At 42.6% G+C, this 26,691-nt stretch overlaps 1 protein-coding gene across 2 annotated transcripts in view; it reads right to left on the bottom strand.

Annotated features, from left to right (window-relative positions):
• Nucleotides 1-9,183: 9,183 nt before the first annotated feature.
• The window catches only part of LOC142055195 (calpain-8-like), a 30,655-nt gene continuing 13,147 nt past the window's right edge, over nt 9,184-26,691 (bottom strand). Inside the window, exons 6-21 of one of the 2 annotated variants that reach the window (XM_075088787.1) lie at nt 26,210-26,293; nt 25,332-25,417; nt 23,889-23,963; nt 22,710-22,870; nt 21,833-22,008; nt 19,843-19,854; nt 17,924-18,135; nt 17,313-17,349; nt 16,571-16,636; nt 15,352-15,409; nt 14,716-14,780; nt 13,450-13,518; nt 12,038-12,116; nt 11,015-11,131; nt 10,334-10,392; nt 9,184-9,449 (exon numbers count right to left, since the gene is read on the bottom strand). In XM_075088787.1, the coding sequence (XP_074944888.1) occupies nt 9,426-9,449; nt 10,334-10,392; nt 11,015-11,131; nt 12,038-12,116; nt 13,450-13,518; nt 14,716-14,780; nt 15,352-15,409; nt 16,571-16,636; nt 17,313-17,349; nt 17,924-18,135; nt 19,843-19,854; nt 21,833-22,008; nt 22,710-22,870; nt 23,889-23,963; nt 25,332-25,417; nt 26,210-26,293 (1,380 nt within the window). In that variant the 3' untranslated portion in view covers nt 9,184-9,425. Of the gene's footprint in view, nt 9,450-10,333; nt 10,393-11,014; nt 11,132-12,037; nt 12,117-13,449; nt 13,519-14,715; nt 14,781-15,351; nt 15,410-16,570; nt 16,637-17,312; nt 17,350-17,923; nt 18,138-19,842; nt 19,855-21,822; nt 22,009-22,709; nt 22,871-23,888; nt 23,964-25,331; nt 25,418-26,209; nt 26,294-26,691 lie in introns of both variants that reach the window. The other variant, XM_075088786.1, reaches the window with a different exon arrangement.

Below are 26,691 nucleotides of genomic sequence, written 5' to 3'. Positions count from 1 at the left end.
ACACACTTGGAGGGATATTTTCAACTTCACAACAGGTTTGCTCTCAATCTCTAATATTAGAGGTCAGCTCAAAGCCTGAAATCATGAGGTTTCATAATTTTCCAAAGGGTGTTTTAGCAATAATTATTAGAACACTGATTACCCTTTTTATCCATACAACTGTCTGATCATTTTTCTCATCCTGCCCAAATACAGTAGACCAACAACATCCAGTGACAACACACCCTGCATTTTAGTCAGTGTTTTGTAAAACGTATTTCCTTTGATTAAGTTTAAATGTATCACTCTGATGTTGTATTGAACACCTCCTCCTCCTGGAGTGAAGCAGATGTTTTTTTGGGAGAGCTCATGGGAAATCCATTGGCTAAGAAGTCAAGTTTTACAAAATTTGAGAACAAAGGGGGAAAAGAGATACAAAATTTACCAAGCATTATTATGAAATTTTTGATTGGTTTTGGCAAAATATGCCGAGAGGGCAAAAAGGATCCAGACTCCAGCCACTTCCCAGTAGTGGTGGAAACCCAGAGGCACAAATGCTGTGTTAAAGCACATCAGTGCCATTGACAAATGTGGAATACACTTCAGGTATTTAAACCTCAGTCACGTGCATAGCCAAGCAAAACAAAAAGTGCACTACTGCCTGGCAGGTGTATTTGGCAGTGCTGGGATGTGTGTTCCTTCAAAACCAGACTCCTCACACTGGAATTTTGGTTTGCCTGTCTTTTTTACTCCTTGATTGTAATTACTCTTGCATGGTTTTATTACATACCTGCCTACACCGTTGTGTGTGCCAGTTACAATGACAGAATAAATGAAAGTATCTGGGGGTATGGGTTCCTCGTTTCTGTCAGCATCGTGTGAAAATGGCTAATTTGGGGGGCTGATTTTGCTCTCTGTTTCAGGAGCATGCCACCTGTTGATAAAGACTTAGTTACTCCCCAAATCAGATAGCACTCAAGAACACATAATCTAGCTCCTGGGTATTGTAGGACCAATAAAAGTGTGGACGTGCACTGCAAATGGCTTCCTCTGGCTGTTGTTTATAGGAGCTCTTAACAAAACCCTTACATCAAGCAGTAAGTGTCTCCACAGTAGTGCCATTGATTTCAGTGGCACTACTCAAGTAGTAACTCTGTGAATAAGGGTATCCATCTGGTCCTTGGAGATGTAGCTGCATCAGCTGAAAGATCTGTCAAGCATTCCCCAAGCAGTCTGTGCTTGTAGACATACAGGCTAGCACAAAATTAGGCCGGGGAGTATGCTGATAAAGCAACAGCAAGAATAATCTGAGCAATAGATAAAGACCCTGTTACAATCCAAGAGTGGTTCCCCAGTGTAATTAGGAAGTGCACTGTTATGCAATTAAGAAAATTAATTAGAAGTAAATGTTTAGGGAGTACAGGTTGAAGACGTGTTGCAGCACAGTCTTGTCTACCTCTGCAGTGCTTTTGAGATCTGCTGGTGGTATAGTTGGTTTTACAGTGTCTCTGAATGAGCTGTGTTCCCAGACTTCTCTATTGACCACTCCAGTGGCATGGAGCATAATTTATTACACACATCAGAATAATTCAACCTACCAAAACCAATGTCAAAACATGCTGTTCACTTTTTGCTCAATGCAACGAACCTCTTTGGTCCGGCCAGGTTCATTCATTCATCTTCTAGCTGAGTTCTGATTTAGCTGTCTCCATCCAGCCATGCAATGATCTTGAATTTAGGGATGGAAACATTTCCTCGCCAAATATCCTCAAGCCAATTACCACTATGTTGCCAGCTGCTTTTAAATGAAATAAAGGAGACCTGGCCAACAGTATTTTACTTACCTTTTTTTTAATGAATACCAAACCAGAAGTGTTCATTCAGAGTAAAACAAAGTTGAAACAAAAAAAACAAACAAACAGAAAACCATACTCCTGGTATTTGAGCAAATTTCATCTGTTCTGTGTGTAAGAATTCAGAGACGCAATATCCTGATCTGACAAATACCGTGATTTTTCAAGACATGCTCATGTATATGCTGTTCCCAGAATGCATCTTGTCTTAAAAAAAGGGTACATCCCTACTGACAATAGGACAACACCATTATATGGCTCCATTACATCACAGAATGGTGATAGGACATCAGGTACTAAACTAGAATAATAGTGGCAATCCTATGGACAGAGCTGGCTCAATGATTCATATGGGGACAGGCAAAAATAAGTCTGTTGGTGCCAGGGTCACTGGGACGCCCCAAGATGCAGGAATCATAGACCTTTGCCAATGAGTCATCTGTGCTGAGATGCCACCCATGAGCAGCACTTCTTCTGGGGGTCAGACCTCAGGCTACATTGTTCCGTGATGCAGATCTACCCCTCAGAGTGCTCTGTCCCACCCAAGCTTTCTGTATTCCTGGCATGTAAATATTTGAATTAATTTTGTATAGTGGCATAACTTCCATAGGAAAAATGGAGAGGCATCTCCCCTCCAATATCACCCCTGGGCTAGGTGGTAGAGCCTCTCCTGGGGACAGGAGATGCTGACTTGCATCATCTAAAGAGAAGGGGAGCTAGAAGCAGAGCTTCTCACATCCATCCTAGTTAAGAGCTTAAACCACTACACTGCCATGTATGTGAGGAGAGTGAAAGCGGCAGGGAAACAACTCCTTTGTAGGCATATTTCAGCTGAAAGCAGCGCTAGCACTGTGTTTCAAAAAGAACTGGATCCTCCTGAGGTGCTTTGGAGAGACTCTTGGACTGAGTCTCAGAGGACTCTTTCCTAGAGAAACATCTAGTACTTGGAACCTGGTTAGCCTTGAGTTTGAGCTAGATGCCAAAATCTGAAAACTGTCAAAACTTAAATATTTCTGCACATTTAGAGAAACAGAGCTTTCAGGGACCCCAGCAGCTCCAGTACAAAATCTGCAGCACCTCTGAGTGGAGGTATGAGCGGTGCAGCTTTGGAGTTAGTGTGTAAATGCATGGGGGAGGGGGCAGTTTAAGTGAATGCCCCAAGGATACCCTGGAAGTCACTGGCAAAGGGAATTGAACCTCAAGCTCCTAATTCAGAAGGCTGCACTTAACCTTTCTACTAGCTTGACAGAACACACAGGAAATCCCTGTTGTGATCCACATAATTTTTAAAGTAATGATTTTTTCCTGTTACTCATGTTACTGGTATCACCACACAATGCAAGGCATGAACTCTGAAATTTATTTTATTTTCTCTCTCCATAAAGCTTGTTCATTGTGCTCTAGTCAGGTTGCACACTAAAATATGATTAGATAATTTCTCATTGAAGTTTTCATGCACCAGACCAGCATGTCTGAAATTCAGCCGTTGTCAGCATGTATAAAATCACAGACACACACGAAATCCCAACCTAAAATTAAGTTGAGTTCAAATTAAATTAACATGTAGAAGGCTGGCACTCTCTGCTGGAATCAGCTTCATTATTATTAAGTTCACAACTGCTGCTTTAGATAGCTCCTTCTCTCAGAATTTTGACTAAAGGTGCTTTACAAATTAGAGATCAGGTTGGTACTTTATCATTTTTCTCATTTTACCATTTTCCCGTTAATCAATTCCATGCTGATTCTTTCTGAAACTGAAAATATTTTCCTAGTTGACTGTATTCACGGTTACCATCTCCCAGGTGAGGCTTTGCAGCAGAAGATGACACCAAATGGCAGAGGGGAGCATCCCTCGTGTGACACAACCTGCATGCCGGAACAGCCCCTAGCGATGCCGCTGCCCTCCAGCACAGAGACCTTGCAGGATGCCCCACCGTCTGCTGCAACGCTGGCCACCATCAGTAATCAGTCTTGTGTTTGATGAGCACAGCATTTTCTGAGTTCCAACTCCCTGCAAATTAATGAGCAAATATGACGAACTTTTAAAACGTAGCAAAACACAATTTTCTATAAACTGTATTGGTCACAAAGCCCCTTTAAACTCCCAAGAGATCATACCTGCTTTGGCATGTGGGTTGGGTAAATTTACATGCAATCTAAGAGTGTGATTACAGCTTAGGAAAACACATACAGTTTTACGAACACATACAGTTTTAAGCTAGCTAGCTTAGCAGCTGTGCCAGATATCTTACTGATATCAATCACCAAGTAAATCTCTTTAAATAAAAGGAAGTATTGTCTTTTCTGGTCAAGATTGCATAGATGATATCAGAGATGGATGACATTAAAACCCAAGTATCCAGAGAGCTGTGCACAAGAACTGGCCTAGGAATGCTGGCTAATTAGGTAGTTAAGGTGTGCAGAGAAAATAAGACACACAAGTAAAAAATCTCTGCAAATCCCAAATCCTGTGCTATCTGCACCTAAGCTGTGGCAAAAGGATCCCATTCATTATTAAACAGAGCACTGATGATTTTATAATTAAAGCAATATCATGCTGCTCCAGCCTACTCCATGTTTTCTTTAAAAGCTTCAGCAGGCAATGAAGTAGCCTGATTTCTTTCAGAGGTGTGAGACACAATGAGAGCTATGGGTACCTTGTAGTAAATCGGTTTCTTTGTTCTTCTGTCTAAATACAGACCCTCGATGCTACTGAGCTTGGTTGCATATTTTCTCTTCATAGCCTGTGCTGCCACTACCAGGGCAGCAACATTCTTGGTGGGAAGTTCAGCAGTGTCCCCACAGAGCGACAGGGTTGAGTAAAGACACAGAGAATACACCCACATACAGTGAAACATGTTTCATGTACTCATGTGTTTATGACGCAGTGAAGACACATCTTTGGAGAGATTTGTGGTGCTTTCTACATTGATAACGTAGCCGTTTTCTTGGGGACCCTGCACCCCACATACCTGTGATACGAGAGCTGCTTCAAAGTGGTATGTGGCTTTGGCAGAGCACCTGGGTGATGTTCCCCTTGCCAGTGATTGTAGCCTTTCCTGCTGCTCCACCTCAGCAACTGATGGTGATGTACCAGGTCTGGAGCACCGGTATAGACCCTGTTATCTGGATATGGCCTATGTCTTGGCTGGCAGGGAGTGAACAACTGAGGATGATAATGGAAATTCCCCTTCAAAACCAGCTTCAGTGTTTTTCTACATGTAACAGAGGAACACTGAAACATTTTGCCATATCAGCTGACAGGAAGCATATAGCAGACATAAAAATGTGACCATCTGTGCAGTTAGGAGAATAAGAGAGAGAATATCAAAACGGATGTGGTAATGTAGGGACACCTGAAATGCTTTAAGACATTGGAAGAAATCCCTCACTGTTATCTTCAGTATAAGAGCTAGATCAAGCTACTCAATTTAAACTAACCTAGGCAAACCTAATATGGTGAGAGACCATATCGAGGAGCAAACCAGCTAGCTTGAACTTAAAGAAAGCATCACTGGTTTTGTATGGGGTTTTATTTTAGTGAATAGGAGGTGGGTTAGAAGAAATACATGAATCACCCCTTGAGCTAACAATGTAGTTTTAGAGGTAGCAAATAGATAAAACCAGCAATGTTTTGCAGAGTTTTCCGAATAAGAGAAGAACAATTGTTTTTCTAAGTCAGCCCTGTGTATTATGAAGAGAGCGCACATGCCTTCTTCCCTGAAAGCAGCAAGAGTCAAAGAAGAAACCATTTTCCCCAGTTCCTGACATTGTCATCTCCTGCATGGATGAAAAGCTGATTCATTCAACTCTTTCCTGGCTGTTATCCCAACATTTGTTCAGGTGCTTCTTTAGTCCATCTCCCAGATACATTCCTACAGATCATTTTCTGCTTCATGCTCTTTGTCTTCCACCACAACCCTCCCCAAGAATGACACCTGCCAAGCCCTCCCACCCACACAGGCAGGCGATGGTGCATGGATGGGGGCTTGCATCAAAATCTCAAAGACAGAGGAAGGAGTTAACGAGCAGCCAACAGTAACAAGTGAAGTAATTTGCTCTATTAAAGAAAGAGAGGATTTTATGCTGTACGTGCCAGATATACAGAGACAGACACCATGGCAACAAGCTTGTCAGGCAGTAGCAGGGCACTACTTTAAGATTAACTATCGCTGGGGACATCATTAGTGGTGGAGAAACTTCAAAAGCTTTGGAATTTGTGTTCTTTTCGCACCCAGAATCTCACTTGCTTTTATGGACTTCATTTGAATCTCCAGTCTATAAGCTTAGGCTGGGACACCAACAACAGCAGGCTGGGATGTTGGGTACATCCTGAATAAGATGGAAAGGAAAAATGTGTTCACAGTATCTCAGTGGCTCCAGGCCTGCCAGGTTGTTTGAACCGTATGGAAAGGAAGAACCAAAATATACCATTGAGTCAGATTCAACAGGATTGTCTGAAGTAAAGAACAAAAAGGAGTTTGAAAAAGACGGCTCCTTCTGTGCTTACTCGTAAGCCATGGATCTGATCATTAGCCTGCAATGATGTGAAAAGAGAGATCCCTCTGTAAATCTCCCATTCCGGGAGGATGAGCATGCGACAGGTAATTGCATGTACACAGTTGATTCTTTTTATCCTTCTACCCTGTAGGCAGAATCCCAGATCCCTGTGATTGTCTTGCACCTTATGTAGACTTATACACTGGTGCAAAGCTGGTGTCAGGTGTGATAGGATTTATACCCACGGGAAGTTCCTCTGTAGGCAGCCATAAGACAATCCGTGCACGAGGAGGTTGGAACACTGAACACTGCCTAATGTGAATCACATTTTACAGGAGCAATGTACAGAGTTCAAGTTTTCACTTCACAAGGCTGCAGCACAAATGAAAACATTTCTACGAGAAAGTGGAGAGAGAAAGGAAAGATCCAAAGAGCCATTGCAGAGTTTCCGTGGGCATCTCTTTTGCCCCACCTTATTTATAAAGTGCTGAGAATGCCATGCAGCACGGTTTTCATAGCGACAGGGAACGTATCACAAATTCATGAACCTTTGTGACTTGCCTGCATTATAATTCCCCATGACTGAGCTACTCAAATCTAATAGGAGCTAGCAGTGCTTCATAGCTCTGAAAATGAAGCATGGCCAGCATGCAGGGTGTGAGAGTGCAGGCAGTCCAGATGACCAAGCCCTGGCTCAGCCCACCATGCCCCACTGCTGCCACAGGAGCTGCTGCAGGCATTTTAATCAACAGGCATTTTAATCAACAGGCATTTTAGCCCCATCAGAACTAACTGGGAGGACTGATGAGTGCAGACGTTTGTTCAGCTTGCAGCACAAGGAAGGAAAATAAGGTGGAAGCTAATAATCTTTTTGCAGATGTGTCAAGTAAAAAGGAGAAGTGCATTCAATCCCATAAAAAGGCTTATTTTTGAGCAGTTGTTCTCTGAGACCTGATAGCCAAGTGCTGCGCTCAAAGAACAAATGAAAGAGGAGGTGGTTCCTCTGGTACTGCCTGCTTCCCAAAGATAAAGGAAGATGGAGTGCAGCACTCTGCCCACCCTGTACAGGAGGGTGAGAGTCATTGAGATAACTGTGAGAGTTATTGTGGTGGGGGTATCTTGCTTGATGTAACGGGAGAAGAACCGGGAGCATGCAATGGATTTCTGTGTATATTTGAGTTTTCCAGTCCTGTTGAGAGACGCCTCTCTGTGATCATAATTGGAATGAACTCACGAATAGCACATGTGAGCAGAAAGCAAATCCGAAGCTGCAAGCAGTTAGCTAACCCTGCTGCATGTAAGGAGATGTGTTGCATACTCAAGATATAGGGCAGGGAGGGACACGTTCATCTTACTAAGCAGGGAAAGCATTCACTAGAAAATTCTCAAGGTTTTGGAGACCTCAGTTGGCACCAGGTAGCTCTGTCTTCCAGGCAGGTGGAGGTACGTAGACATCTATTGTTGGTCAGCAGGCAAGTATCTACTATGAGAAACTAGTGGCAACCTAAGACAGCTGCATGCATGTCATGACCAGTGATGCACAGGGACAGCAGGGGAAAGCCTATGGTTCCCCTGCTGGCTGTTTTTATCCTGTGACCTGAACTAAAAAGTATTTATTTCCCTTTTACTGGTGGAGTACCTCTAAATGAGAGTAGTGAATGCTATTTATTACAAAGGCAGAGCTATGCACTGAAACAGGTCATACATCCCTTTTAGTCAGACAGCTGTAGCCAGCACTAAGAAGAAATGCTGGGAGATGTCAAGCAGAGGCTTGGGGGCTGTCACAAGGCATTCTGTGTTTGGAGAAGGGATCCAAACAACAGCTTTCTTCCTGCTTAAGGAAAGAGCTTAGGAAGAAGCAGGCACGGAGAAAGGTCCCTCTCAAACATAGCACTGAAGAGGGAGGGGGACAGAGCCTTAGCTCCACATTTGCCTTGGAGAGACAGATCTCTGCCTGCACTCCTTCCATTCCCAGGGAGAAGTGTCAAAGACATGTCATCTCCTCAGATCATTACTGCAAGTTACAGAAATATTTTCCCATTGCTAAAAAAGACTGCTAGATTATCTTGCCTCCATTGCTATGCTATTACTCCTTATAATACTGTGAAATTAAATGCAGGGAGATTTTTTTTAAAGGACAAAGGTTTTACAAGATCTTAGGAAAGCATAGCACTGTTAGCCAGTGACTATTAGCTTCAGTTTCTTCTTTAAATCGTGATCCACATTAGTACATCCACTGCACACTCAAGCTCCTGGACACACGCATTTTATGTTCCTCCCCTCACCCTTACCTTCATGGATTTCTGGGCTCCAATCACTTACTTCCTAAAACTCTAAACCTCACCTTAGGGCACTGAAGTACACATATGGACAAGCATTCACAGGAGAAAAACTCAGCTGAAATAACTGCAGCAACTTGCCTATAGCCTTCCATCCTTGCTCCTTTTCCTGGAAGGCTGAGCCAAGACTCATGGACGAGTGCCATGGTGTTTGCCTAATTCTGTGTTCATCCTTGGGGCTGTGCCCATGCCCAATTCCCCTGTGCTCTCAGCAGCATATTGTCTGCCTCCAAGATCCTCACCCCCACCCTCTGCGGGCGCCTGGCAGAGCCAAAGTGGACAATTGTCTGAGAAGGGAGGTAGCCAGAGCAGCAACACAAATTTTGCCCAGGCTCTGAGCATGGGTTTCCATCTACGAAACATATGCTGGACATTGCAGGCAATGGCAATCCCTTCCACATTTTTGAACACTGATGAACTTTGACACACAGTCAGAAGTCAAACCAAAGCCACCTGGGCCCACCTGTGGTAAGTCAAAACTTGTGACATTTCAGTGTGACACAGTACTCTTTGGGCAGGAAAAGTAAAGGAGGTTAGGTATGGGTTTGTTTTATTTGTTTGTTTATCTTTTTCCGTTCAAGGGTGTATTGATTTTCTGACTGACAAGAGATCCCTTCATTATTAGTGGGCTTAAAATAACTTGCCAGTAATAAAAACAAGTTTCTCTCTCTCCGTTTTCCATAACAAGAAGCTGAAGAGTGGTTCCATGATCAGAAGACCCTCGGAGGTCTCTGCTGAATTCATCGACTGTGGTTCAAATCAATGTGCAGCACAGCCACTGAGGGAGAAACAGAACAAGAAGTCAGAACATCTGGAAGGCCCACAGGATGCCACCAGGGCACTCTACAACAGCTCTGGGAGAGCAGGCTGGGAAAAGCTGGAGCTGTGTTTTAATCTGTTACATGCATAGGATCCATATGGTCTGGAACTTTGGGGAAATTTATTGCCAGAATCAGCCTCAGACGTTGCAAGTGGGGTCTCTTCTGAGTTCTCCAGGGCAAGCTGTGTGACCTTTGAAAGATCCTAGGGTTGGAGTATGCAATGTACAATTTTAGCTAGATTTAACTAATTGTGACTGAGGGTCACAGGGCTTCCTAGCCATCCTCCTCCCTTTGAGCCAGTCTTCAGCTTAGACGACTGATTGCATGGACCTCTTGGGGCCTCTTCCAGCTGTTTCCTGAGATATATTTGTATTCTGCAAAGGGAATACTCAATCTGATTGCTTTTATTACAGCTTCAACAGGAGAAATTTGCATTAAAAGCAATGTGGGGAAAAGACGACCTGGCATCTTAAAAGGTCTCTTCTAATTCTGGCAGGTTGATCAGTACATTCTTTGCCAGACAAGAACAGTTCCCTGCTGTGTGTTTTCTAATGAATTGACCACTGCCCTCTGAAAGTGGACAGTGAAAAACACTGTGTAAGCACTTCCTCAAGCAACCTTAGGTGTTTTGAACATATCTTTACTTTTTTGCTCATATAAGATAAATGTTCATTCTAATTCAGACCAACCTTCCAAGCTGAAGAGCCTTTTCACATAAAGAAATTATCCCTTTGAATCACTACTGAGTTTACCAGTTTTAATAATCATTTTAAATAAATGTATCTTAGTGCTGTCCATTGCTGTAACTTAACCAGATGTATTTCAGTCTGACCAGCCTCACCTCAGCCAGAGAGAGCTGGATGACTCCATTCTTGTCTTTGTCCAGGAGATGAAACACTTCTGAAAAGCAGAAGAGGGGGGAAAAATGTTGGATGTAAACCACAGAATTTGGCACGTAGAGAATGAGTCTGAAAAAAATGTAGAAGTCTGGCTTTTTGCCATGATCTACAGGAAATCTAGACTGGTTCTGTAAGGGAATGTTACAGCTGTTCTTTCCTCTTACAAGTCATTTCTAAGCTGCTTCATGGGGTGGAATAGTCAGATCTACAGCAGCAAACTGAGAGTTGGCAACAGGACAACTATAAAATCTGATGCAGTAGCATCTGGTACGATCCAGGGACAAACCAGTAAATCAGGTCTGAGTAGGGACTGTAAATGATAAATGATACCATTTATAGGAGATTGGACAACTTGGGGGCCAGAGCACTGACCATAAAGTGTAGATGACTGCAAAGCAGAAGAACAAGGTAGGGTATGAACTCATGCCCCACACACACTCCATGGTCATTCAGACAGAAAGGCTTTTGCTATTTCTCTGCTGCTTTCTCCAACAAACACAATTTTTCTGGCACCCTCATATTACCATGCAATTAGCTACATTCACAGTTAAAAGACATCAAATAGTTAATGAAACCCCAAAGTTTTCAGGGACTCCCCTTGGCTGTTGAACAGAGGCACTTACTGAATAGAGTCTCCAAACGGATCATACAGGCCACAAACCCATCAAAATCAATGGTTAGCTTGCTGCAGGCATAGCGGATGACAATGCTGTGCTGCACCTGATCATTTAGTGTGAAACCTGAAAGGATGGGAAGCACATGAATCACTGACACAGGAGGTTGCTGTCTTTGATGTGACTTACCCATGGACTGCTGAAGCTGCAGGCAGACCAGGGTGAAGAATTGAGGACTCTTCCTCCCAGAAGGTCTGTTGGATGCCATCACCCACCTCTGCTGTGGGTCCTTTCAAAAGCCCATTGTGCTGGGTGAAGAGAGGCATAAAGTTCTTCCACAGCTTTTTGTCAGACTGCACATTTCACATTGTTTCACAGCATAACCAGTTCTATGTTCCCCAGATAAACCCCTAATTAGCAAGTCTTGGTGTTGCAGCTGAATAGCAGTGATTGCAGTAGAGCCAATTGCTCACATAACACATTGGGCTCTATTCAGGCCCATATTAGTGCTATTTCTGTCTCTGGATCATTCACATGGACTCCACTGAGCACAAGGCAGATCCTCTAGACTCCCCTGAGCTGGCAAGCACTGCTCCAAAAGTGAATAGCACACATCACAGAGGGTATTGTTGGGGCATGCCTTGATCAGGCTTGCACCTTCTCTAGTGTACAGAAAGGTGGTAGGGGGAAATGAAGGAAAACATGGGTTTGGACATAACTCTGAAAGAAGACAATTAGATTAAGAAATTACGAGGCCAAAAATAGAGCAAGTAATAATCAAATGGATAAGCAATGGTCACAGCATGGACAAAAATATCAGTGGTTCATAATGCAGAACAGAGGATGGGTTTTGATGTAAAGAACAGCAAAAGGACATAGCGGTGTATGACTGTCAGGAAGGGAGAACGGCACTGGCAATGCTGGGGTCTAGGAGACAGGAGGGAAGCAAAGCCATTAAAGGCTCCACTGTTCTTCTGATGTTTGGGGGGGGGACTTCAGTGATCCAATGGTATCCCTGAGCAGCATACTCACCTGCCTCTCTGAGGGCATTTCGCATTTCATGGGAGTCGATGGTACCAGAGTAGTCACTGTCCACTTTCTTATAGATTGCCTGCAGCAGAGGAACGGGGGAATGTGGAAATGGCTTTTCAATGTGTGCTCATGCAGCAATGTGAGGGTGCAAGCACAGGCAGGCAGGCTTTGGCTTTCATGGCCAGGTAACAACAGTAGTGAAGACGTGGTAACATGAGGCTCACCAGGAGGTAGCAGCCAGAATGAAATAACCAGGGATCCTCTAGGGTCTAACCTTGGTTTGTTGGTCCACTCTGCAGCTTGTGCCCTGCCATCCTTCCCGTTCCTGTAGCTAGATTAAGGCCAGGACACTCACGCCTACTGCTGCTCCGTCCACACCGCCAACTCTGCTGTGCAGGCACAGCCTTGGCCTTCTGATGGCTGGGACAGGGGCTGTCCCTACCAACCCAAGCTGCTACTCTTTGAAATGTTAATGAGCAAGGGAAGTGTTTCAAGTAGCTACTGGCAAGCAAGGCAGGGTGGGAAACACTTTCCATTGGGCTGGCAGCCTGCCTGCCTTCATGTCACTTGGTGGCAGACAGGCCGTTAAGGAAAATATCCTATCATTTGGCAAACACTGCAACAGGCAAAGTCCATTTTGCTTAATATTTCAGATGAGATGACAGACGCTTCCTACTGCCACCAGGTTTATTACCCAGAATTAAAAGCCACCCAGACCTACAGCGCAGATTAGAACTGGCTCTCGCTCTCAGGGCTTGCTCTGCCAATACCAGCCTCAGGACAGAGCTGGTGCCTCCGGCTGGAGGAGAGCTGAACACCCCTTCATGAACCTCCAGGACAGATGACTGTGCTGACCAGCATCAAGCATGGTAGCACCAGACTTGCCCAAACAGAATATCACCAAACAAGGCAGGCCCAAATTTGACCTTCCATTAGACTGCTTGATTCTGGGTACCCTTCTTGGGATATTAAATCCTCTGTCAGAAAAATAATTCAGCACTTCTACAAGATTTTAAAAATACAAAGCCAGATTTTTGTAGGGCCTAAAAATATGTGTTTCTTGTGTTTGCTGGTGCTCAGCTAGCAATGTAACATATTGCAACAGCAGAGCCATGTTCATATGAGCTTTAATACAGCTGGCAGCAGAGAACTGTCTTTGCCAGCAATGAAAGAGGGTTAATCTGGCTTTCCGTAAGGTACTGTAAATTATGGAGAGTCGTGGGACCAAGGTGAAAGAGGATCTGCCTGTGTCCTTTTAAATCAGGGATGTTTCTGAGCCCTGGAATGAACTCCAGCCATGAGAAGGAAGGCTTCCAAGTATATCTGCCTGTGGTGGCTTAACCCTGTCTCAGTTCTGGATCTGTACTTGAGAGCTGAGAGGCAAGGGGAGAGAGTCAGAAATATTAAGTTACCAAATACTTTTGAATCTTCATCCAAAGTGTCTTGAATTCTACAAGCCCCAAGGTGCCAGTCCCATTGGTCTGCAGATGTTAAGGCATGTTTCAGAAATCAGGATTCTTTTATCATTAGCAAAACTGGAGAGCAACTAGTTCTGATAAAACAAAACACCCATCTTAATGCTGTATTCATTCTCATTTGTAATATATCTCCATCTCACACAAGCATGCCCACAGCTTTACATTTGCTTAGCTAAGGCATGCCAAGAATTTCTAGGTTATCTGCACTCTCAAGGAATGACACATGGGATTGCTAAATATATAAGCATGATTAGATCCACTCACATTTTGTATAGCTAACAGTAGATTAAAGCCCTTAGGGAAACAAAGCACTGGCCTTGCAGTGGACAAGTGTTAGAAAGCAAAGACAGAAACTGCGAGTGAACAGAAAGAGTCAATAGCAGGCTACACAGTCTTCTCCCATGTCCTTCAGGGCCTTGAACATTCCTTCCTATGGAAAATGATGCAGAAACAAGGAGCTGCCCCCATGATGCTGTACTTACTAAGTTGCCCTGTCGGGTATGAGAGGCTGTGGAATGCAGGGCAAAAGCATCACTTCTCCTAACAGCCAGTGATCTACAAGATCCATAGCTAATCCCTGCTGACCTCAACATAACATGTCAAGAGACCAACATTAGTGCATTCCTGGCAGCATGACTCTTGACCCTTCCAGCATGTCAAAGGAGTGCTGGGCAGATGTGCTGACCTCTCCTTTTCCCTTGGCTATACAAAGGTTATTAGCACCCATGTGTCCTACAAGCTATGCAGAAGGGAGGGAGGCACAGGATGTACTCATAGCCTTCCCCCTCTGAACAGGCTCTCCAGCCTGCCTCTGCTGCTTTGAGCTCTGTGCTCTATAAGCAGTACCTGACTTAAAGATGGAAGTTGAGGTTGTGCTCAAAACCTGCCTTCTGCCGAGCATTCTATGTATGCATCCAAAACTGCACAGGTGCATCCAGGCAGAAGGTCCCTATTTTTCCTCCCTGCTATTTTTAGGGAAAAGTTTAAGCAACGAGAGATGCAGAGCAGGTGATAGAAGTAGCTGATGATTCAGTGGTTCAGGTTTCTGCCACCCTGAGCTGATAGAGCTGCTTGGATGAATTTTATGCCTCCAGCCATGCGCCTGGACAATGAAAGTGTAAACTTAGCCTACCTTGTCAGCAATTTTTGCAAAGGACATCCAGAAACTTTGAAGGTGATGAAATGACATTCAAAGGATACATCTAAAAGGCTGATCATCTCCCTGCAAGTGTTAATGTTGAATCCATCACTTTTAATATCCTTTCCTGTATAAAAAGGAAGTAAAATCCAAGTCAGATGTACTTCTGGACAAATATTTTTCTGCAGACAATCTTGGAGATGTCACCCACCTTAAAATCTTAGCGAAGTAACCGGTCTGCCATTTTTTTTCCACTATTTCCCTTCAGCTGATTAACATGGGATTTTTGGCACTGGGGCAGGGGATGCTATTGGTCTTGGGGGTAGTAAGCCTCTATCTGTCCACAGAAGTTATGCAGCAGCATAATAGTATCTTCTCATGGTGGTTCTCCCAAGAAGGTACAAGGATTATAGTGCCTCTGGGGGACATCGGCTCTTGGAAGGGGAGCACCAGGTGGTACTTTTTGTCCCCATATTAGAGTTTCAATGAGCCAGGAGAAACTCAGCTAGGGGTGAACAAAACCTCAGTTTTTCATCACCTTTAGCTGATAAAGCTGGGTTTCGCCAGCACATATCCCATCTGTGTGCTGATGGACCCAGGCACAGACATTTACTCTGACCAAAGAGCAACTTTATGTCTTGCCATTTCGGCACGTGCCTCTCACCTCCATTTAGTGGGAACTACGTACTGTGACTTACTTTTTGCCAAAACCTGGTTTAGCACAGTTTGAAGTTCAGTTGCAGTCACTTCAGGGTCCTGGACAGAAAACATATTTTAGGTCTTAACGCAAAAATTATTTGAAACAAATTATATTCATTTGCTGTCAGACATCCGGGGACCATTTTCCTTCCAACCCTTCTCTAAGGCATGTAAATCTTTAATTTTTTTCTAACACTTTACAGTTACTATCAGAAATCACATGGAGAAGACCCTCAGAAGCTATGAATATATCCTAGCCTTTCAAATGGTGTTTTTTTAGGTGTCACAACCCAGTAAATGTTAACTTTTTAAGAGGTTTGACTGAATTGGGTGACTGCCTTCTTTCTCAGCTGAAGAGATTCAGGAAAGGACTTGAGATTTTCTAGGTTTATGGAAACTACATATGGAATGGAAACAAATTGCTCTTGGGAGATTCCGATTGGACACCAGAGGGAAATTTTTCACACTGAGGACAGTCAACCATTGGAATAATCTCCCCAGGGAAGTGGTTGACTCGGCCACGTTGGACACCTTCAAGAGTCATCTGGACAGGGTGCTGGGCCATCTTGTCTAGACTGTGCTCTTCCTAGAAAGGTTGGACTAGATGATCCCTGAGGTCCCTTCCAACCTGTGATTCTGTGATTCTGTGAAACTACAACCAAACAATACTAAAATTGCCCTTTCAAAACTCAGAAAGATCTTTCTAACTAACAAGATGTGTTCCTTCTTCAGTGCCAGTGGTCACCTGTTCATTACAGCCACAAGCTAGCACAGCAGGGCTTTGTAGATACTGAGGTTTGTCAAATACAATAAATAGAGAGAAAGTTCAGCCAACAGTTTTTCCAGTTCCCAGGGCTTCTAAACAAAAAGGAAGGAATTGGCCAACTAGGTAATTGTCAGAATTATATGCTAACTCCACAGGTAATTTATTTCACCATGGGATAATATTTTCACAGTCCTTAATCCCACCACCCCTATTTTCAAAGTTATTCCATGCCCTGCACTACTGAGGGAACAAATCACATTTAGCACCAATAAGCGGAACAATGTAGTAATACTGTTCTATTGTAAAATAAATTGAACTGAAACTGTGAGTTAATAAAAGGGGAGAACTGCTTGGGTTTTTGAAGACTAGACAGTAAAAGGAACTGGCAAGTCAAATATTTGCATAATCGTAACAGAGTTCCCAATCTTTTTCTTTCACTTTAATCCACTTACCTCTCCAGAGAGCTTTTGAAACAGAGTCTTGAACTCATCATCTATATCTTTGTTATTGACATGAGGCTAGAGGAAAGAGATGACCGAGAGTGTGGTTTACAAGGTGGTTCTAGAAAGAGAGCTGTGGATATCGTAAAGCAGCTTTACAGGGGACTATTTACAGCAACAGAAAATGAGCACTTGTTCTGCAGCAATGGTGAAACAGAGGCACTACTTAAATCACGACCAGCCAGGGACTGGTTTCATTTGGGAGTAAATACTTTCTAAGGTTGATGAAAAAGTTCTCTTCTGCTACCAGAATAGATTTGTAAAATAGCTGCAATGAAAATATTGCTGCACCTGGCCATAGCAATTCAGCAGTTCCTTGGAAGTCTGCTTTCGCAATTTCTCTTGGGCTTCAGGAATACTATTTGTTTCTATGAAAAGAATAATTCAGTGCCCTCCCCACCTCCTCCTTCCTGTGCTAGATGGAAGGACAATTTAATGCATTCCAGCCCAGTCTACGAGGGTGCAGTTTCTGTTCCACGTGGACCCAGGTACATGAAAGTGCACAAGAAACTAGGCCATGGGGATGAATCCCCATAACCAAAAAATATTTTTCCTGAGCACAAACATATACTGTGATCCCAGCTCAGGGGAAAAATAAAAATCTCACCCTTTTATTGCCCCCACATTATGGAAAAGGCTGTTAAAAAACCAAACAAACAAGAAAACCAACAATCTGGCAAGTTGAGACATATACCTCATATGGTTTTGCAGCCACCACATCACCAATCATCCTAAGGAAAAACAGAAAAAAAACCACAACACCAAGAAATGACAAGTCTATCGTTTGCCTTTAAAAAAATTACCAAAACAAGCTCTTTTAATATAAGGTATTACCAAATGCATAGAACAAACCCCCAGGTTTTCTGCTTCCTACATCTCTGTCTTTCCTACCCCTTTGAAGATATTTTCCTTGGGAAATCCAACCTTGTTGTTTTTGTCTTGTATCCAGACTCCTGCTTTTTCATTCAATGGCTGCTATTGATACAACCCTTTTTTAAAAACATCTCCTCATCATCATACTCCCAAATCTTGCACTCTTTAATTGTGGGAACTTCTACTTCACAGACCTGAGGGACCTAGTTACCACTTGAGTGCTTGTTGGAAGCCATCTGAAGAGCCATAACTCTCTACCATGGAGGTGTGTGTCTCATATATGGTAGACTACATAAGAAAACAGGTCCTAGAAATGAGCCTATATTGCTGGTTAAGGGAAAAGATAGAATACAGAATGTGGGTGCAACACCTGACCTTTTCCTTTATGTGCCTCACAAGCAGAAGAGGAGGCTTTACAGAAGAGATACTCACTGCGTTTTAGCCTTTTTCTCAGAAAAAACTCGCAGGCAGAACTCTCCATTTTTGTAAGGCTCAAAAGTGGATGGCACAATGAGGTACTCTCCCCGGGGCAACTTCATGCGGCTGGAGACTTCACGCAGGTTGACATAAGGATCAGACCGGGCTGCCGGTTGGTTCCTTGCGAAGAAGGCACGATCTGCATGAATATCTGTGTTATTTTCCAGCTGTGGGAGATGTGTTTTTGTTAGAAACCATTTGACAATTCACTGGTAATCCAGATGCCCTATTTCAGTTTCAGTGCTTTAAAACCATCTCAAGTTTTTTCTTAGCATAAAGTAATAAATGAGCGAGTCATAGCATAAAAGATAACCACTAGGGTTTTGTCATGGGAAACAGTCAGGCAGACAATTAGAAGGGGAAAGTATCTTCCTTTATAAAGATTATCTTTTCACATGCCTCTTCATAGTCTGGGATATAAAATAAATAAAAAGATCATAAAGTGTGCTCATATCTGGTCAAACTAGTACCTGCTGTACTTAAATAGTCCATGTATTGAGCATTTTTTGTTTTCACAGGCTGCTTATGAACAAATTTAAATTTCAGAATGTTTTTGAGCAATTTATGATATGGTATAGCTCTCCTAATTGCATAGGACTTGTAGTCTCTGACTTATTTAAACAGACAGAAAATAATAGTAAACAGAACACACTAGTAGTCACAAGGGTGTGACTTTTGGGGCCACATTAGATGATTTACCCAACTTCTGTTAGTAATACTAAGGGTATTCCTCTGGATTATGTGGAAAATAATACTTAATTTTTCCTTGATACCGATATAATATTGAACAAGTGAAACATAGCATAGCTCACACAACAAAACACTAATGTAACTAGAAACAGTAGTGTAACAAAACATCTCTGCTTTAAACCTCCTATTCACGACTCTTGCTCCACAGGGATGTCTTTCAAAAAGTATGATTCAATGATCCACAAAAAGTGCTGTGTGGTTGACACAGGGTAGGGAACGGTGCATAAGGATAAGATTTCTGGCCATCTAAGGTCAGAGTATACAAAGATGCTATCAAACATTTTATAATCATTCAGTTTTTCTGTTGTAAATTGTAGAAAAATATGGTGTTTTTTCCTCTTTTGTTCTGAAGGTAAAGTTGGATTTAGTATTTATTCAACAACCCCATCCTTTATCCCCACTCAATCTTAAGCTAATAGTGGGACTGCAAAGATTAAGAAGCCAGATCCCTATCTTTTTCAATATATAAAGTTCATTTTCTCTTTGCATCTACAAGGCTGTTAAAAGAACACAGTTAATTGCTACATGACCACACATTAATTTACTGAGAGAGAAGAAAAGGGCTGAAAAGCCAAGGAAAAATTGGCAGTGCAGGCTGCTGGACCTCAGTAATGAGTATAGGCTATTCCTACTGCCAGACACCCCTGGGGTCTCTTTCTTCAGGATTGAAAAGTCTCTTTGCAGCAGTATTGACATTGGGGAGGATTAGGAAAGGTTGAGCGGGGTTTGTTCAATACCAGGAGCCCCAAGCCCAGGACTATAAAAGGAATGGACATCCAGAGTTTGGCATTTCTTTGAAATAACATTAGCTACATTTTCTCAATTTTAGAGTGCAGAGAGCCTGTTCTGCCTTCACCTGTACTAAATAGACAAATTCTGACCTCTGTTATACAACAAGTATAAATGAAGTCAAGATTGGGACTCATATGTCTGTAATAAAGCCTTGTGCCCCAGTCCCTTGGAAACGGTTATTTAGACATTGAGATATTGGTCCAGCGATCTAAGAACAAAGTTCTCCAGAAGAGCTGTCATTAGTAAGGAAGAAGTCTTCCTGGTGCTAAATTCTCCCAAGGAACAGGAGGTGCCCATCTGGAGGCTAGAAGTCTTCAGCAGAGACTACATACCTCCTGAGGAATCTGAAAGGAAGAGAAAAAGCTGATGTTAAAGGGCTGCTACACACCCGCATTTATCATTAGAGAAAAAAAATTAGATAAAGCCTTCTTCAGACACTTTTTTGTCATTTTCATTTACAACCACATATTGTAGTATCAGTTATACATGAAGTTCTAGCTTCTGCTAGAGCTGTTCCAAATGAAAAAAAGGATCTTCATGCAGAGGAATCTATACAACATTTAATTGTTTTTCTCCTGATATGGTGTTGTGAATGATACTGTGTGTTGGAAATGCTTGGGTAAGCCTTTAAATGTTCAGTCAGGAAAGTCAACAAGTTAGCCCACTTTGCTAACCAAAAACAAACTGAGAATTTATTACAGCAGACCAAAAATCTACTAGTCTACTGTTACTGGAATATGATGAAAATATAAAGCTACCATCACAAGCAATCAGCCTGAGGATGATGAGGTTGTTGTAAGGCAATTAGAACAAGTAACAAATTTCAAGATTTGGCCCTTCCTAAATTAACGAAATTGCTATGTTAATTTGTACTCCAAATATAAGGTAGCTTTTCCAAAAGCAATTAGCTGTCCTGAAAGTACAGATTCCAGTGAGAGCCAAAGAGCGTGTCCTCCCAAGTCCCAAAAGAGCTTTTGAAAATGTTGACCATACAGTGATTCTGGGGCCTGAGATGGCTTCAGACCTTGTTCCTTATAAGCAGCATACCAGAAGGCAGGAGCTCGGTGATGGGCACATTTGCAGTGATTATCAGTAGGCAGTTTGAGCTACATGACTTACAAAAGCTCTGCAGGGCAGGTACACCTGAGCATACATTTTTTCACCTTCTCCTCTTTAGGTCACCATCTATTCTGTCCTAACTGGACCTCCTCAGCCACAGCATCATCTGCGGTGATGTAAATCTACAACAGTGTGTGACCCAAGTAACTTGGATCATAGCTGGATGTCTACCTGAGATGACTTAGCAGACAGGTCTTTCAAGAGAAAGTCTCCACCTTGCAAAGGGTCATCAGGTCTACTCCACTATGGAAAAGATCACAGAGGAGGCAGATGGGATGAAATAGATGTAAAGCACAAAAGTGCTGCTAACTTCTCCAGGGTTGTACTCAGTGATATGAGCAACAAACACCCTTAATGTGCAAATGCTGGATGCCAATAGGCTGGGGTGCTTGGCACCACACAGATGGCAGCTTAGAAATGTGCTTGGTGAGAACCATTTGTGTATGCAGAAACTTAGGCACTAGGGAAAACCTTTGCTAGTTTTGAACCATCCTGCACAAGATATATTAGCAAAAGTCAGCCATTCCCATCTGCTCCCACCTGTGCTGGTTAATGATCTTCATCCAATGGAATCTGTACAGCATTTAATTGCTTTTCTCCAGTTATGATATTGGGAATGATAATACTGGTTGGAATTTTTTATATTTGCTTCTCTCTGCTCACATCACAGAAATTAGAGGTGACACTGTAGAATTTTTCCCTACATTATACTTCTAGAGACAGAAGCAACACTGGGAGAATCAGAAAAAAAAAACCAAAATTACTGAACCAGAACAATATAATGGTAGACAACGAATCAAACCAATTTTGAAACACAAGGGAAAAATAATTTAAAAAAAGAAAGTGACTGCTGAGCACTAACGATAGGCTGTAATCAGAAACACTTATCTGGAATTGCCAGGCACCCTGAGCCTGCCCCCATTCAGATTTTGTAAGAGAAAGATCTCAATAAGACTGTTGCTAAATTATTGCCTCTAGTTTTACACTGCTGTCCTGTTAAAGTGGGACAAAAACTAAGCCTAAATTTATCTGAATCTTCCCACATTATGTGGGTCAGGCATAAATCAGAGAAGGATTTAAGTCATCTTGCAAAATCCAGTTCTTATTGAAGTGTAGTGCTGAAAGTCAAGATGGAGCACATTGTTAATTTTTTCCAGTATAACAGAACAGAGAATAAAGTCTTTAATCGGGAGCAAACTTTACCTGATAGAGCGAATAACCAATACTAAGCAGAGCATCTCCCATTTTCTTCTGTCTCCTGCGGTTCTTCTGCATCAAACCCACCAGTATAGTACAGCACGGCTCATTCAGACTCCCTTCATGGTCATCATCAGGTTCATCCAAACGGATTTTAAACTGGGGATTGGTCCAGTATGTCGCTAAGAATTCCCAAGGCAAGACAAAAAGGAGAGATTTTGCTGTCATTGTAGCCAAGACGGCTGTTACTAGAATTACAGAGAATATCTCTTTGGAAGAACTTTTGCCTGGAGTTTTTCCAGTCCTTTCCATTATGTTATGTTTTTATGCTTTCACAGCTATGCTGAATATCAATTGGAGCCATGGCAAATCAAAGCACCAAGATATTTCCTGGGGAGTAATGACCAACAAGGAGGAGCTGATATTGTTAATTCCATCCAGTCATTTATCTCCAGGAAACGTCTTTGGCCAAAGCTGTTATTGTTGCAAGAGGACCAAATGTCAGACAGCCTCTCCAGAGGTCTAACCTGAAAATGGATGGGAAAAAACACTGCCACTGAACTGTGACACTTTCCTGGCCTATTCAACCCTTCGGAGGATTACTCCAGTCAGTAGCAAGAGCCCTGCGAGCAGGAAAAGCAGACAGAAAAAAAACCTAAATACAGCCATGAATTAACTGCTTAGTGGGTTAGTAATCCCCAACAAGGAAATAAGTGTGAATTAGATCTTGCTTTAGGCTGCCAAGCTTTTGCTTAATATCTAAACCCTGCAGAAAGAGCTGCACCTCCAAGTGCTTCCCACTGAAGCCCCCTCTGGCACACAAGCATTTATTTTGATTGTTGTGTTGGTATTTCACCAAATGCCCACTTGGCTGGGTCTCCACCTTGGTAATTCTGGCAGCCCCCAGCAGTCGAACCCCGTCTCCACTGTCCATTAAACAGGGTCAGGTCCCATTTATTGACCTCGTTGCTTGTCAGCGTGTCGGGAGTCAAGCTGCAGATCTCAAGGCGGGTGAACTGCCTTTGAAAATCCGAAAATGACATCCTGGTGCACAAAAAGACCAGGGTTAGTCCATCAGCCTGAAACAGTTGAGGCGTGTGCAAATGGATGTCTCTCCCAACAGGGCAGCAAACATTGGTACCACAGAACTGCCCAAAGCCCCATTTAATTGAACTCTAAAGCTTGGAACTGGCTTTTGGGAAACAAACTTTCCCTCTCTCTCAATGAGGTGTATCTCCTAGAGGCAGTTGTTCTCAATGGCTGTTACACATTATGGGCTCTGTCATACTACTTTCTGTCATCCCCAGATGTGGGCAGTCTCTCATGGATCATACTTCCTAAGTAAATTCACTAAAAGTGGTGGAACACAATGTGCAAGGAAGTGCCATTTAATGGGAGTAAGAGTTAGCCCTTATGAAAGAGTCACTCTGTGGAAAAACAGTCTCTGTGTTTTGCTTTAATTCTATCATTAATGTTTGTTTTTACCATTCCTAGTAGGTTTCAATGAGTGACAGAGCTTGGTCACTTCATGCCACAGGCAGAGGTCTGTTCTCATTTCTCAGTGCCTTATGGCCCATATATCTGATTGCACTGAAAGATGGTGGGTGTTTATCTTTCCAGTCTAGGACAGAGTGACATGGATTCAGTACTGATCCATATAATCAGCTAACTGGGATGGGCCTTCCATTAGGTCTGGGTAAACAGACTCTTCCCAAGCTGGTAATCTAAACTTTGTCATTAGAGTGTAGCATTTAAGCAAAAAAAAAAAAACCAAACCTCAAAATATAGAGCAGCTGAGGTTCATTCTTGCCACCTCATTAATTTTATTACCATCTGGTCTCTATATTTTGGATAAGCACTGAGTTATGCAAGCCCTAATAAAAGGTAATATTTGAATGGGAAGGGAGATAAACAAGAGGCTAACAACACACACACACACACACGCATCATTATTAACCCCCTGCGCGCTGGCAGTTTCTCTCCATCCAACTGAAAAGACTGCTTAAAAAGCATGAGTGCACATAAAATGTCCAAACAATTAAGCTAAGCAGATGATTCTCACCAAAACTCTCCATCATCTACTTGTTTATCCAGTGCCTGTTTTAGTTTGGGATCAACATAATTCCATTCAGGAGCACTGCAGACAAAGCACAAAAGCAAGCTGTTCAGTTGTTGTATTTTATTCTACAGGATCAGAGTGTTAGGCTCTGTCTTTGGTTACAGCTGATAAAGGAGTATGTATTTCTTCAACAGCTAGACCTGCCCCTCCCTATGGCAGTACACACTGCAACCTGACTATACAGGGCTGGAATGAGACTGCAACTGTATTTGCAATAAATAAGTCTTAAACTGAATTATCACTTCCAGGTGCCAGAATGTATAAATATTGCAGGCTGGCTGGATTAGGTAACATGCAGCCTGGAAGTCAGGCAGAACTTCTCCATTGAAAGATCTGTCGGGATGCTTGATAGTCTCCCTAGGGAAATTATATAAACTCCGCTGTTGCGGTTACTAAAGAACAAGAAAGCAAAAAGTTGGGGTTAGAAAATGTACTGCAGAAAAGAGCATTGCTCCTTCCCCATTCTGATGTTGCTGTGCATCAAGCTGGAATCTGCTCTGATCTGCTCCCATGCAACGGTGCAGTTCTGCGCCTGCCTCAGCAGGGATGTCCCACGGTAAAACAGGTCCAAGAAAATCAGCATGTGGCATGTGTGCATGCCTGAAGCACCTTATCCTGGGGCTGAGCAAAGCGGCTCTGATAAAGGTAAGAATAATACTAATATTTATCTCTGTTTTCTACCGTTAAGTGTTATACAACATCAGCACTGGTATTGCAGTCAGACAGGACAGGAAACTGAAATCTCAAAGTATTGCATGAAAAAACATCATGGCCCAAATGAAAGTAAATTTTATGCCATTCTGAATATGAAAATAAAAGAGGTGTTGTCACTGCCATTCTCATGAGATTCCAAGGTAGCTGAAGCCCAGGGAGTTTCTGATATATTTTCAAACTTCTGGGTCCTTAGCTTAGTTAGCATCCGCATTTTTTCAAGATTCTCCAGTAAAAAACAAATACTGGTCTGATTTAGAGCACAGCAACCTTAGAGCTGAAGCAGAGGCACAATGGTTTTAGCTTTGCTGTATTTCCCAGGAACGGGATTGGTTTGCATACCCTGCTAAGGTCCGGGCACCGTCAGTAGGTTCAATGTGAGAAAAGTCATCTTGTAAAATAACATGGATATGGCTTGCACTGGGCTGCTCACAATTAAAACATGGACTGTTCTCTCTTATTAGAAAGCTCTGCCTGAGGCAGGAAAGAATGTCCGCTGGGCAGAGCAGATCAATATCTAACCTTGCTAATAAATTAATAGTGTTTTATTCCAGGTGATTTAGTATCTCTCCTAAATGTGTTTTGTGATTGGATTAACTGTATAGTCCCAATTTAATTTTTAAAAGATACCAAAACACACTGAAGAGAGAGAAGCAAGGGCGTATAAAAACCTACTTATCACTCCAAGCTCCAGTCCATTCCACTTCACCCCAGGGATTTCTAAGCCTCATTAGTTTCTCTGGCCGTCCTCGGTAATATACCTGAAAGATCCACAACAAACAGAGTCTGAGCACTTCCATTATTCCAATCATCACAGGGCAATTGCTTTTCAGACAGGATAAAACATGATTTGTACTTGACTGATGCAGTCTATTACAATTGGTAATAGTTAAAAGACACCTAGATACCTTCCAACCTTATTTTACATTATCCTGTGCTACAAAGTGAGCCATTAGCTGCAGCACTCACCATTTCATATAATGACAGCAACCTGCAAGGAAAAACATCATCTACAAAACAACTGAATAGCTACATCCTCAAAAGCAGGAGACATCACAAAACACAGCAAGGTTGGAAAGAGGTTATTTGGCATGGACACCTCTGTAATGACTCCAGTTTCAGAGAAGCAGGAGTATCTAGGGCTCACTGTGAAGGTGAGACTAATGGAGGAGTTAATGAAAGACGCTTTTACTCCTTTCCCATTAGCACTGATCATCAAAGTACATGCTCCCACCTCATGCATAGGAACACGTGGGGAAACGGCTGCCTCCTCTCCTGTGTCTCCTTTCTGTACCCTCTATTTCAGTAACAGCTTGGCCCACCTTTACATTTTCTGTTCCAGCCTGTTGGTACAACACAAGTATACTCTACATTGCTACCAGTACGGAGCTTTCAACCTGGCTAAGTACTACAGATACTTTTCCTGTAAGAGGATGCATAAGGTAGCAACATTTTTATTTGGTCAGTCACAGAAAGGCATCAGAAAGTTGAAGGCACTGCAGTATTGCAACCCCAAGCTGTTTTGTATGATGGCCCTGGAGAGGCTGGCTTACCTCTTCTGCTCCAGTGATAGAATAAGCATGTCCCTTTACCAGCTTCCGACTTGTGATTGCTTCTTTTTCAGCTACAGAAGTTATCTGGGGCAATAAAAGTATACACATTTAGGACTACATATTTTGTACAAACACACTTTTCATAAGCAGATTAACATGGGGGAAGATATCCAAAGTGGTATGCACAACAAACATTCATATTCCTGATGCAAAATGTATTAAATAGAGGTGAGATCCACAGTAAAAGTTCACCTCCATGGTTTTATGCCCCTAAATATGCAGTCCACGCGCAGCAGAGATTCAAGAATGTACAATGAAATCTAAATCCAGTTCCCAGCTCAGGTAATAGATCCAGTCACCTGCAAACACATGTTCTCATGAATTTGGCTCTAGCATGCCCCAGTTGAGAGCCAGAATATCAAAATTTCAACTCTAGTAATCCTGTATGCCAGGAATGAGGATTTCAAACAAGATAATGAAAT

The sequence above is a fragment of the Phalacrocorax aristotelis genome, chromosome 3 (genome assembly GCF_949628215.1).
Source record: "Phalacrocorax aristotelis chromosome 3, bGulAri2.1, whole genome shotgun sequence".
Taxonomy (NCBI): domain Eukaryota; kingdom Metazoa; phylum Chordata; class Aves; order Suliformes; family Phalacrocoracidae; genus Phalacrocorax; species Phalacrocorax aristotelis.
The sequence above is the reverse complement of the archived record's forward strand: the minus strand, read 5'-3'. Positions and strand labels throughout refer to the sequence as shown.